The sequence below is a fragment of the Ammospiza caudacuta genome, chromosome 12 (assembly GCF_027887145.1).
Source record: "Ammospiza caudacuta isolate bAmmCau1 chromosome 12, bAmmCau1.pri, whole genome shotgun sequence".
Classification (NCBI taxonomy): domain Eukaryota; kingdom Metazoa; phylum Chordata; class Aves; order Passeriformes; family Passerellidae; genus Ammospiza; species Ammospiza caudacuta.
This window is the reverse complement of record NC_080604.1, coordinates 2,911,050-2,924,093: the sequence shown is the minus strand read 5'-3', so window position 1 is coordinate 2,924,093 and position 13,044 is coordinate 2,911,050. Positions and strand designations below refer to the sequence as shown.

General features: G+C 48.1%; 1 protein-coding gene across 2 annotated transcripts in view; it reads right to left on the bottom strand.

Annotated features, from left to right (window-relative positions):
* The window catches only part of FBLN2 (fibulin 2), an 80,901-nt gene extending 68,162 nt beyond the window's left edge, over window positions 1-12,739 (bottom strand). For both annotated transcript variants that reach the window (XM_058812805.1, XM_058812806.1), the window contains exons 1-2: window positions 12,520-12,739; window positions 89-1,543 (exon numbers count right to left, since the gene is read on the bottom strand). In XM_058812805.1, the coding sequence (XP_058668788.1) occupies window positions 89-1,418 (1,330 nt within the window). In that variant the 5' untranslated portion in view covers window positions 1,419-1,543; window positions 12,520-12,739. The remainder of the gene's footprint in view (window positions 1-88; window positions 1,544-12,519) is intronic.
* Between the last annotated feature and the right edge of the window lie 305 nt (window positions 12,740-13,044).

The following is a 13,044-nucleotide window of genomic DNA, read 5'->3' as shown; positions in this document are numbered from 1 at the left end:
CAACAGTAAGAACAGCACAGCAGAGGATGAGCACCAATGCTACCACGAGTAAGAGTTCTCTAGACACCCACACCGGAGTCGTTCTTACCTTCTGGCAGCCTGGGGTTGGCGTGGATGGAGTTGGGGTCCCCGTCCTCCTCAGGATGGTACCGGTACAGCGTCTGTGACTGCTTTGGGGAGGACGGGCTGCGGTCTTCCTTCAGAGCAACAGGAGGAGAGGTTGTTGCACTGAACTTCACCTTGGGGAAATCATTCCCCTCAAGGCCTTCAGGGGATGATCTTGCTGAGCTCGGCTCTGTGAAGTTCACCTCTTTCAAGCCCTGATACGTGATATTCTCTGGCTCTTCCTTCCTGGCATGCTTTTTCATTTTAGAGCTGGGGGCTCTTTCTTGCTCGTGCCTCGCTTTGTTCCCTTTTGGCCTCCTCTCCAACTCCTCTGGGTGCTGGGGTGCCTCGGTGGTGGCCGTGGTGTGCTGGGGAGGAGTCCCGGTGGTGGCTGGCGCCTCCCTGCGTGTGACCTGCTGGAGGGAGGGTGTGGTGGCGCGGGGCAGCCTGCGGCGCTCGCCGCGCTCCGTGGCACTGCGGGCCTCGGCGGGGCCCCGGGGCACTGCGGTAGTGCTGGGCACTGCGGTGCTCTCGGTGTGCGGGTCAGCCAGGGCTGGGGCTGAGGGAGCCACGCTGGCCGCCAGGTAGTCATAGTCCTCACCCTGCTCCTGGCTGAGGCTCTCGTGCTCCAGGTGGGACGAGTAACTCCTGTACTTCTTTGGAGACTCCACCTGGGTGTTGTCTCCCTCGGAGGCCTCCTGGTCGTAGCTGTAGGGATCGTCGTAGTGCCGCTCGGGCTCGCCGTCCTCGGCGTCTCCCGGGCTGGCCGTGTTCAAGGGGAACGTGTCGCAGTCCGGTAGCTGGTAGCACATCAGCTCCCCGCCGGCGTTGGGGCAGTGGCAAACCTTGCAGGGGGGCATGTGGAAGGTGTGCCCTGCCACGTACTTCTGTCCCTCGTGCAGGCAGCCGATGCGGCCGCACTGGGGACAGCCGTCCGCCGGCACCACCGCGTCGATGCAGTTCGGGGGCAGCTCCGGGCACAGCATGAACTGGCAGCTGATCTTGCCCCCTCCCTTGGGGCACGAGCACTCAGTGCTGCCGAAGTCCACGAAGTAGGACTGTCCCTCGGGCACCTTGCCGTTGACGAAGCCCACGTTGACGCAGTCGTAGTACTGGTAGCCCTCGCAGGTGCAGCCGTGCTGCAGGCACGTGGCGCAGCACTCGCCGGGCTCCAGCACGTCCTCGATGCAGTTCTCCAGGGCCTGGCACTCGGCGCCCGTGCAGTCCCTCTGTGCCTGGCAGCTGCCCCAACACAGCAGCACCAGGAGCAGGGCGTTCCAAGGGCTCTGCTGCCAGCTCCGGGCCCTGGCCATCGTCTTCCCGAAGGAACGCGGCGCCGCTCCAACCTCGCACGTTCAGCCTTGGCTGCTCTCCTAGAAGGCCGGGGCTTCAGCTCCGAATCTGCAGTGGCCTCCTAAGTTAGCTTTTCTCATAGATCCTGGAGTTATGAAAGAAAACTCTGTTAAAGACTACACTCAGCACATATCCTGTTAAACATTAGAGGTCTTTAAAAGTTGGGACGAAGTCCAACATCTGGAAACCTAAGGACAAAAATTAATCATAATGTCTTCCAAGCATTAGAAGCACTAACTTTGGAGCTGGATGCTTCCCCCACCCCTGTTCTGAAAAGGAAAGGAAGAAAAAAAATGGTTGTGACTGCTCTGTTTTGAATCTGTTGACAAAACATATATATTTCAATAAAAGGAAGGCCCTTCTTTATACTTCAATGCCTTTTTGTTAATCTTTCCAGCTAAAAAGATTTTTTGGCAGGGCATAAGTAAATACACTGTTCTTCCTCTGCAGATATCAGCTTAAGATAATTATTCTTTATGTTTTAATTACAAAGACTCAAATCTTAAGGAATTTTTATAGACAAAACTTAGCCTTGGGACGTGAGAATTTGTCTGTACACATGTTAACTCAAAATCTGGATTTTTTTCTGCCTCCTTCCCCCACTGAGCAATCTCTTGTACTTCAGTCTTCAACATTAACAGTTATTTCTTTGCTCCAGCAGGGCTAAAATAGAACTTCTTTGTGTGTTGTGGTTACTTTGTGGTTACACATCACACTAACTATCCTGTAATACATATTAAGGGCCGGATTCTCTGCTCACAGAGGCTGGCACAGCTCCACAGCAGGACTGTGGTGCACAGAGGGATTGATTCCAACTTCACTGGAGGACATTTACAACAACTGAGGGTGTGCCACCGCTGGCAACCACTTCTTTTAGTTTTGACAAAACCAGCCTAGGTACTTTTTAGTGAATACTAAATACTATACTACACTATGAACACACAATATACACTATACATACATGAACTGCCATAACATCACTGTTAAAACGCCTTGAAGAAGAGAAAATTGTTTGCTTTCTAATTACTAAGCCCTTTGAGCATCAAAAAGTTCAAGCATCAATAAGGGTTAATCAGCTGTTGTCCTTTATATCAAAATTCTGCTCACAAAGCTACACAATTAACATGGAAAACCACTTACAACAAAAAAAAAATTGCCTATAGAAATTTTATAGAACCAGCAATCTGATTATTTTCCCAGGACCAGGACCCCTCCCATCATCAAAAAAAACCAAAAAAAAACCTAAAACATTTATCTAGGGGGTAAAATACAGCCACATCACCCAGAACAATGAGCCACACACGCAACAGGAGTTGTGCCAGAAAATCCATTCAGAAAGATTACTTCTCCCATTCAAAGGGGGCTTCCAATAAGTCTGCTCAGTCCCTCTGGCAAGGGCCAGGCTGTGGGAAATGCCTGCCTGTTCTGATAAGATATGGGCAAACCGTGCTAAGAATTTCCACAGTTCTGCCCTGGAATCCCAATTACTTCAGTACCTTATACAGAAACAGAATTCTTACAAATATAGGTTTCCTACTACTAATTTGAGTATATTAGCTGAGTGTGCTAAAGGAGAGTGACTGAAAAATAAATTTATCAGAAAATACAATAATGGCTTGGAACAATTTCACTTTTTCAAAATCTCACTGCTCTCAAAACCAGGCTATTTTTCATGAAGGAGAATTTTCAATATGTGGTGCTGAAATTAATTCCTCAGAAGGTAGCCTGGGAATTAATAATTTATCCTGCTTTCAGCAGCTTTTCCAGATAATCCAAATTTGTAATTGTTACATTGCTTTAGCTGGGAAATAATGAATGGGAGAACAACTCCAGGTGACTTCTGAAAGGGGCTCACAGTAGGATTTTGTCACACCCCCACCCATGGTACCTCCTGGCTGTGACACCTCAGTGCAAGCCCCAAGGGGAGGCAGCTGAGCTCAGCTCTGCCCTGGCCACATTCCCTATTTTACATCAGGCTTCCAGAGAGCCCCAGCACCCAGAATGGGCCGTGTGGGTGTCAGAGACACAGGTGTGGCACCTCAGTGTGCACCAGGGCAGGGCCAGGCATCACCTGTGGGACAGGTAAGGGGGGAGCTGGTGTGAGCACCCCTGCCCAGCCAGCCCCAGGTAAATGGTGCCCCAAAACGCCTCAGGCACATGCTCCCAAAGAAACCCCTGTGCTGAAGCAAGAGGCAGAGAGCAGCCATCCCTCACAGGGACAGTGCTCAAGGACAGCTGAGGGTTGACCACAGGACAATCCTGCTTTGGAGAAAGGAGCTGTTCCCCTGTGCTGTCACCCCTGGCCCCCTCACCCCTACCCGTTTCCATCCGAGGGTTTGTTTGCTTGCCTGGGTCACCGCCAGTCCCTCCCCTGTTCCCATCCTTGCTCCCTTGCCTCTCACACTCTGCTCCATGCCCTGCTCAGTCCCCCATGCCTTCCTCTTCCCACCATTTCCACATCCCTCAGCATCTGGGTTTTCAGGCTTAACTGATAAGGCTGAAATGCTTATAAGCCCTTCCTCCATGAATGACACCACAACCTTCCCTTTCCTCACCTCAGGCTCACCTTCCTTCCTCAGAGGCTGCTTGGTTTTGGTGCAATGACTCCAACAAAAGGTATCTTTTCATTCCTTTAAACCACTGCGTTTCCCTGTGCTTTCTCCATCTGTTTCCCACACCCCTCAATCCCCCCAAACCATAAACTCACTTATCAAAGAAACAGCCCCTACTTGAGGCACAGGGAAAACCATCTTTGGGGGAAGCACAGACAGGGCTGCTGAGCCCCACTGAGCCCCCATCCCTGCACAGAGAGCCAGCCCCCACAGCTGGTGTGCTCCACCTTGGAGCCCTGCCCTGCCCCAGCACTGCAATGATGCTCTGGAGACAGCAGCTCATTACCGGGGAGAGGCACCAAAAGCTGGAGCTGTAAATAAAGGTCTCTGAGCTAAGAGGGTAAAAACAATACACTAGCTCTGCAGGACAGGGGAGTTTAATACCAGCAGATGTTATTGCAGTAATTTGTTTCCATTAACTATTTTAATGCTTTCCTTGATGTCCTTTTAAACAACTGGGGCAATACACAAGGGCTCCACTAAAATGAGAATTGGTTCTTTGTACTCCCACCAATGTCCTTCACCCACTTTTACCAATGTCACTGACCTTTGCTGTTCCATTGAGTGACAAATTACGCCCTGAACACCTAAAAGAAAAGTCTTTCAAAGGCTCTGTTGAAAGCTTTACAGAGCTCTACAGCAAGGGAACCATATGCCACCCATGCCAGCCCTCATGCACTGCTTCATGTCCCAGGAGAATTCCATTCATGTCCACTGTGGAACCCCCTAATCTGTATATCCTGCTCTGCTTTGGTTCAAGGGCTGACCCTGTTGGCTTTACTGGGCCATTATTAGAGAAATTGTTGCCATTCCTGTGTCCATAATACCTCCTGAGCAAGCAGGAGTGCCTGTGCAAGAGAGGGGCAATGCTCTGGACTGAGAGTGAGTCCCTCAAATTCTACCCACATAAACATGTGAGGTAAACCAGCAGTAAATGGAGGATGGTCACCCTGCTGCAGTTCCTTATGCCTCGATTCCCTCTTTAAAAAGTATTCCTAGGAAAAGCAGAGTAAAGACACTTTATGGAAAACCAGCTTTACAAACAGTCCAAATAAGCATGAACTGCAGGCACACATTTTCATGGGAAAGGAAAGCAGATGAACCCAGTATTTATGTGATGGGACATCCAGGGCTAACAGCAGCAGCCATCAAAACTGTAACTAGTCCTGGCTGAAAAACACCATATTCCTGTCTCCTGGCAGGGGAATAAAACAAGATTTCAAGACGCTTATTTCAATTCGGTTTAGGGCCAAAAAGTTATAAATTTTGACATTTTTTTCAAAACAATATACTCCAAGTGATTTACTTCTTTCAAAGCCATAACATAAAACCAAAAGGAAGAATGTTGACTTGATTAAAATTGTTCAGTCGTATTACTCTAAAATGTTGATGAAACCAGTGTGTTCCCACAGGAGATCTAGACATTTTAAATGTGCAAGTTCTTTAAATTAAGAGGAGCATTTTATTGGGAGATTCTTTTTCCAGATGGTTTCATTTCAGTGCTGAACCAGAAAGCTTATTTTAGGTAAGCAGAGGTGACAGGAGGCACTCTCCTTCAAAGATTTCACCCAAAGACAATGTCTCTGTGTGAAGGGTGCCCCAGAGACATACAGAAGGTGGGCACATGTGGAAGAGATGCCACAGGAGGAACACAGGAGCATTCTGTCAAATGTTCACTGAACAAAAGGCAACAGCCATTTATAAACAAAAAGCAGTAATGAGAATAAATCCAGTGCACTGTAGGAGAACCCACTGATTTCCATCTTTAAGATGTACGTGCAATTTCACCAGCTGCAGATCCCTGTGAAGAGGCTTTGACAGAACAATCCTTTTCTCTGTCCCACCCCTCAGTCCCTCACTAAACTGCCATGTTCGAGGACGACAGTAACAGAAATGCTGGTTTGATCTGTATCTCCTGCTTCTGAGAGTGAGCAGGGCCAGGTGCCAGGCTGATGTCAGAGCAGAAGGTGGCAGCCATCTGGGCAGTCCCTGCCGTGGCTGGGTACTGGGAGCACACTGGTGTAACTGGGCTGCCCAGGAATCCACACCTAAGGCTCAGAGACAGAAAGAAAAACCCTGTGGGACAGCCAGTGCAGGGCTGGCACTCACTGCCCGTGCACAAAGCGAGTTCATCAGCCCACAGAGCTGCCATGAGCATTCTCCTGCTTCCCCAGTGCCAGCCAGCTGAAACTGGCCCTGCAGGTTCAGGCTGTGCATGAGCAGGGACCAAACACAGCCTTGCTCCATGCTGGTGAATCTCTCGGTGATGCTGAACCTATCTCACAGCAGTGAAAGCTCTGCAGAAAGCAGGGCAGCAGCAGAAGCACATGTGCACACCCGTCCTGAGGAGCAAGGGGAATGTATTTCCCCAGTCCAAGCATTTTCACACCTCTCCCCAGCCAGAGCTTGGGGCTGCTGCGGCTGCCAACAGCTCTCCCTGCCTGCGGTCACAGTTTAGACTGAGGGAGGAAGAAGGGAGGGGACGGAAGGAAACAACAATTTTAAAACAATCCCTTTTAAATGCAAGAGAAAATGGAAATTTGTGAGAGCATTTCAATCTTGTATGAAAACCAGAAAAGAAAACCCTAAACCCAGTAAGTCCTGACTGGGCTGTGCCAGCCCATGGATTAGATCTTCCTTTCACACCCTCTCAATCCGGAAATTTGTGATCTCAGCAGGCGCTGGAAGGGATGGCTGCTGGAAGGGAAGGGATGGCTGCTGGAAGGGATGGACTGCTGCTCTCCTCGCAGAGGGAACTGCAGGCTATTCACCGGGAGCATGAATGAAAAGGGAGGAGCGTTTCCATCGCTGCACTTATGCAACATTCAGGCCCAGGGCTCATCATCTGTGCCTGCAAATTGTGGAATCTGAGCTGAGCTGAGCCCCTGTGTTGGGCAGAAGGAGCAGAGGGGTAGGATGAACCTCAGGGTAAATCCCAGTCCAACAAGCTGCTTTTTGTTATTGAGAGTAAAGCACTCTGGAGTTGTCAACACTCTGGTTCTTGGCTAAACAAGCCTCTGTTCAGGAGTCATAGCTTTTGCAGGCAGTTTTTCTCAGCTTTGTTTTCAATAGGAAATCAGTTATCATTAACCCTCTTTTCATGGAAAAGCTTTTAAAAATGGACATTTGGGAGTCTGGAGGATTTTTACTTAATTCAACAGCGAACTCAAGAGGAGACAAACAAGAAGAAAGCAGGATGGGATCAAAACTCACACAGCCTCCCAAAAGAACTCCGATGAAAACTCCCTTCCCAGCAGAAGCACCCTTGGGCAGAGATGCTCCAGAAGCTTCCCAGGACATTCCCCATGCTCAAATCCAAACAGGAACCTGACATGCTGCACTAATGGAAAAGCATCACCCGAGGTATTTCAGCTGAAGTAGCCAACTATTAACAGAAGTGACCAGGTAGCTCAGGGACTTATTCTTCCACAATGTGAAGGGTTTGAAGGCTTTCTGAAGTCCCAGAGTGCAAAGGCAGCCTTTTTCCAAGAGAATGACAGAGCCAGGGAGGGGAGAATCATGTCTTGGGGCTATTGTGTCAATGCTCCCCTTCAGCCCAGCCCAGCACAGCAGGGCAGGTACTTGCATTCCAGAGGAGTGAAATTCGGTGTCATTGGGAGTCGCAGGTGCAGCAGATCCAAAGTGACTCAGTGGGAGCACAGCAGCTGCCCAGGAGCCAGAGAGGAAGGGCTCACATGGGACATGGGGAACTTAGCACAGGGACCAGAGCAGCAGGGACAGGCCCAGGACTCTGCCACGGGGACCATGACAAACCCACCACAGGATCCCTGACAAACCCACCATGGGATCCCTGACAAACCCACCATGGTATCCCTGACAAACACCATGGGATCCTGACACACCCACCACGGGATCCCTGACAAACCCACCATGGTATCCCTGACAAACACCATGGCATCCCTGACAAACACCATGGCATCCCTGACAAACACCATGGCATCCCTGACAAACCCACCATGGGGACCCTGACAAACCCACCACGGGATCCCTGACAAACCCACCATGGGATCCTGACACACCCACCATGGGATCCCTGACAAACACACCATGGGATCCCTGACAAACACACCATGGGATCCCTGACAAACCCACCACAGCATCCCTGACAAACCCACCATGGGATCCTGACACACCCACCATGGGATCCCTGACAAACACACCATGGGATCCCTGACAAACCCACCACGGGATCCCTGACAAACACCATGGGATCTCTGACAAACTGACCATGGCATCCCTGACAAACCCACCATGGCATCCCTGACAAACCCACCACGAGATCCCTGACAAACACCACGGGATCCCTGACAAACCCACCATGGGCTCCCTGACAAACACCATAGGATGCCAGACAAACCCACCATGGGATCCCTGGCACACCCACCATGGCATCCCTGACAAACCCACCACGGAATCCCTGACAAATCCACCACGGAATCCCTGACAAACCCACCATGGCCAGGTTCCTCTCTGGACAATGCACAGGAGGCTCAGCAAGTCCTGACAGTGGGGCCAGGGTCACAGCTCTGCTGCAGAAGGAGCCAAACTCTTACACTGGAGTGAATATAAGTCTCTTTGCTGTTGATACACATCTTTTCTCTTCTTTTTACATCACCAAGTTTCAGGTGACTACATATACTCCTCAAAAACACAATTAAATAATCCAGCTATTTCCACACCAGCCAAAGAAATCTGGGAAAAGATTAAAGCAAACTCAGCAACAGCCACTCAAAAATGTTTCCCATGGCACAGCCAACAAAAACTTGTCAAAGCTCATAAGTTATGAACTAATTTGCACAGGGAGAGCTCTTTTGGCAGCAGGCAGGTCCCTGAGCTCCACAGCACCTTGAGCAGCTGCACATATGTGGAGACAACCTTGTGATGGGGTAGCACAGCTCCCAGGAACCAGCACCAGCTCTGGGCTCTGGGCTTGGGTCTGCACTGTCAATGCTGGAGGCTGCTCTGATAAGTGAAATAAAGAATTTTTTCTCATTTATTTAAAGAGCTGCACTCCCCTCTTCCCTCTCAGGAAGGAACAAAACGCCTAGTTTCCAAGATGTTCCCCACTATTTAGATATTTACCAACTCCCAAAACTAACCCAAGCACAACCCCTGCACAATCTCACAACTGTGCCCCTCAAACATATCCTTTCAAGATCCTGGATTAGATTTCTCTCTCTCTTCCTTCCTCTAACCTCCCTGCAGGATGCTCCAGCCCCCTGCCCCTTCCCAGAGTTTTACAGAGCTCCCATTTGCAGGGCTGCAGTGCCTCTCACCAAGGAAAGAGCCTGCTGCAGGGACATGGCATGCAAAACCTGAGATGTCACTCCCATTCCCCTCTGTGATTCCCTCTCCCATTCCCCTCTGTGATTCCCTCTCCCCCTTTCTCCTTTCCTCCATGAAAGTACTTAGAACTCTCTGTAAGCAGCACATTTAAGTTTTGCATTTGTTTCTTTTCTGTAATCCACTCTCCTGTTATGCACTTTGAACCCCACTGCCCCCTAAGCAGTGACAGCAATACAGACCTTTTGATGGGAAATGCGTTGGTTGGAACATCTGAGCACTCCCTACCTATTTCAGGCAGCTCTTTCCAAACAGTTCAAACAGAAAATTCCCCCACCCCCATCTAAAATCCAAATTAGGCCAAAGAAAGCCTACTATTTAACTGACAGCTTAGCAAGTGGCCTTTCCTGCCCTGTGTGCTGCCATGTAGCAATTTGGAAATAATTAACAATGGTTTTCATCCCAGGAAGGCTGAAGGGAGCTGCCAGGCAGCTTTGCACAGAGTACCTGTGAGCCAGAGCTGCCTCTGAACTCCAGCTTCAGAACGGAGGAATGCATCTGAGACCCTCCAGAGGAACTCAGAGGGGCTTGCTTCAGTCTGCCAATTAATTCCAGATCAGTGTCAAAACAAAATGTCAATACAGCAAATTTGCAGCAAATAGTTTTTTCGTAATTGCGTCCTGACTTTGTCACTTTTGTGATTAATGGTGAAAGTCTAGCTGTTGGGTACTGAAAAATACCCAATTACTGAATCTGGTTGAGCGTCCGACAAAATACATGATTTTCTGGTCTGAAGAAAAGGAACTCAGACTTGTTTCAGCATTCCTGCACATGCCTTCTCAACCTCCATGGACTGCAGACAAGAACATATCTGGAGTATGGACTGGACGTACCATGAGGCATATTGCCAATTATAAATTAATAAAATCCATGAAAAGCAACAGTGATCATTCCCTGGGAACAGTTTCCTCTCACATGGTGACAAAACAAAGTCCATATCAAAGTTATTATATATAGCAATTAAATTCTTCAGCTAAAACAAAACTTGGTTAAAATGTTTTCATTGAAATGTTGGTTACCACAGGCATTAAACAAATGGAAATCAAAGCCTACCATTTGTTGAGCACTTTGAAAAGTTTTAATGCAAAAAAAAGTGCTGGAAAGAAACCTTCAATTTTTCCTCATGAATGAAAGTAAATCCCTGTAAATGAAGTTGCATCTATCATGCTGCTAATCAGTCACAGCCACAGATGTAATCCCTCAATCCCAAGTGTTCCTGCACAAAATTTCCATAAAAGATAATGGAATTAATTTGTTTTGGTGGGTACCAAGCTGAAAAGGAAAGAAGCCGGCTCTGCTATTCCATCTCGGAGCCCATCATGCAGAGACAACAATAATTCCAGGTGGAGCTTAAAGAAGTCACACGAGCATGGCCCCATCTTCCACCTCGGGCTTATCCTGCACTTTTGCCTGCAGCACACATGGAATCCTGTATCCTGACTCCCCTCCTTTCATAGGGAACAGATCCAAACTGTCCAGGGGGTAACCTTAATTTGCAGAATAATTTCCTGGAGATAGGAGCCTAGGTTTTTCCTGTTTCTGCACAGAACCCCAAGCTGGCGCACTCAGTGATAGTTTGCCAAGTGCCCAAGTGCCCTGGGACAGATTCTGCCATCAGATGCACACGTGCACTTCTTGTGTTCAGAACAACTTGTGGTTGTACCATATTCAGTCTACAAACCAGAATGAGATTAGGAAAGCAACTCTTACTTTTTCTAATACACCACAGGAAGTTACAGTGATCTGCTGGGCAAGCTTGCAACCCAGACTCTTGAATACTTTAATTTACTGATCATCACCCAATACAAGTAAACCCATGATCACTTGCAACCACAGGTGGAATATTCAAAACAGAAATCCCAGCAAACCAGATGATACTGCATTAACAAAAAATGCTGACTGAATAAGTGTATATGTTATCTTATAGACACACACATAATTTAAACAAGAATACTTTTTTTCCTTTATCATCATCTTGGTTTTGTTGAACACACTGACAAAACAGTAAATTCAATCTGATTCTCATCACAGCAAACAATACTCCAGCTAAAGTGGTATTGAGTAGTACAAACAATTTGCTTGGTCTTGGCACATTAAAATACATATTTATGTTTTGGTCAATGATCTTTTGGAAGGGAAGGAAACTATTTTATTTTCCAGCTGAGGAAATCCTATTACTGTAAAGATAATTAATACAAGGGGAAGTAAATAATTAGTACAAGGGGAAATAAATAATTATTACAAAAGAAAGAGTTTGTAGTCCCTCCTTCCACATTAGTTATGTACAGTCCAGCACATGACTGAGAAGGAAAATTAGGGATGGAAAAGTTACTAACATGAGAGATTAAATGAAATTTCCCAAGAGTAGAGAATATTCGGTATTTTAAACAATGAAAGAAGGACAAAAGCCCCACCAAGGAAAGCAGAGGGGGTGCAGTGGGAGGAATTTCAGCTGTCCAGAGTCCCCGGTCAGCGCTCCCTGCGGCTCTGAGGCGAGAGGCACCTGCAGAGCCCCTTCCTGGGGCACGGCCCTGCCTCACCCGCCTGATGGAAACGCTCTGGCAGCCCAGCCAGACGTGCACACCCAGCTGGCTGAGCTGGAGCCGCCACGGGGGAGATTCCCACCGGGTTTCAGTAATAAACCGTACACCGAATTGGAAAGCTCAATTCTGAAAGCAAGGGGCCGATAGCACAGTCCTGGGTATCCCAAGTACAAAGAACAATAACAGAACAAAGAGGTGCGTGAGTTTAAGTTCTCAGAAGATCACTGGTGCTGTTTAGCACCATTTTTCTAGAAGTCACCTTGCTGATGAGGTTCTCAACAATCAGTGGAGGGCTGGGTAATTCTCCAGAGGGCAATTAATAAACTTGGGATGGATGCATTGTCCCTTTGCTCCGAGCTTTACCACAAAATTCCAGGCTGGTTTGGGCTGGAAAGGACCTTAAAGATAACCCAGTTCCACCTTCCACTACCCCAGGTTGCTCCAAGCCCTGTCCAGCCTGGCTTTGACACTTCCAGGGGTGGGAAGCCCACAGCTGTGCACCACACCATACAGAGACTATACATGATTTACATGATACATACCTTAATTTTGGGTGGATAAAGCTGCAGAGCCTGTGATTTTTCACTTTGCAAAGCAGGACTCTATGGGCCATATGAACAAAGCTTACAGAATTGTAAGGAACAGAAATAAACTGAAGGGGATATTCCTTCACCAAATGTTGACCACAACACTGCAGAGGCCAGGGAGGAGAAAGCAATCATTCCCTTGGAGGTCAACTGGGAGAATCCAAGCAGAGCTCTGAAAAAAAATATGGACTCCATCACTCCAGCAGTTCCTGGTCATCCAGAGGAATGGAGAAGGAAAATGGTGCAACACCCCACAACTCTGCCAATCCTCTGTTTCACCTACAAGACAAACTTCTATGAAGGTGCGAGGTGTGCATCCAGATGGAGATGCTCCTCTCAGTAATGTGGGGGTGGCCACATTACACATGGGCATGATAAGGACTGTCAGGATCTGGATTTTCATTGTTTCCATGCTCTTCTCAGAGAGCCAAACCTCTATAAATCAAACAATATATAAAAATAATGTGCTTTTGTTATACA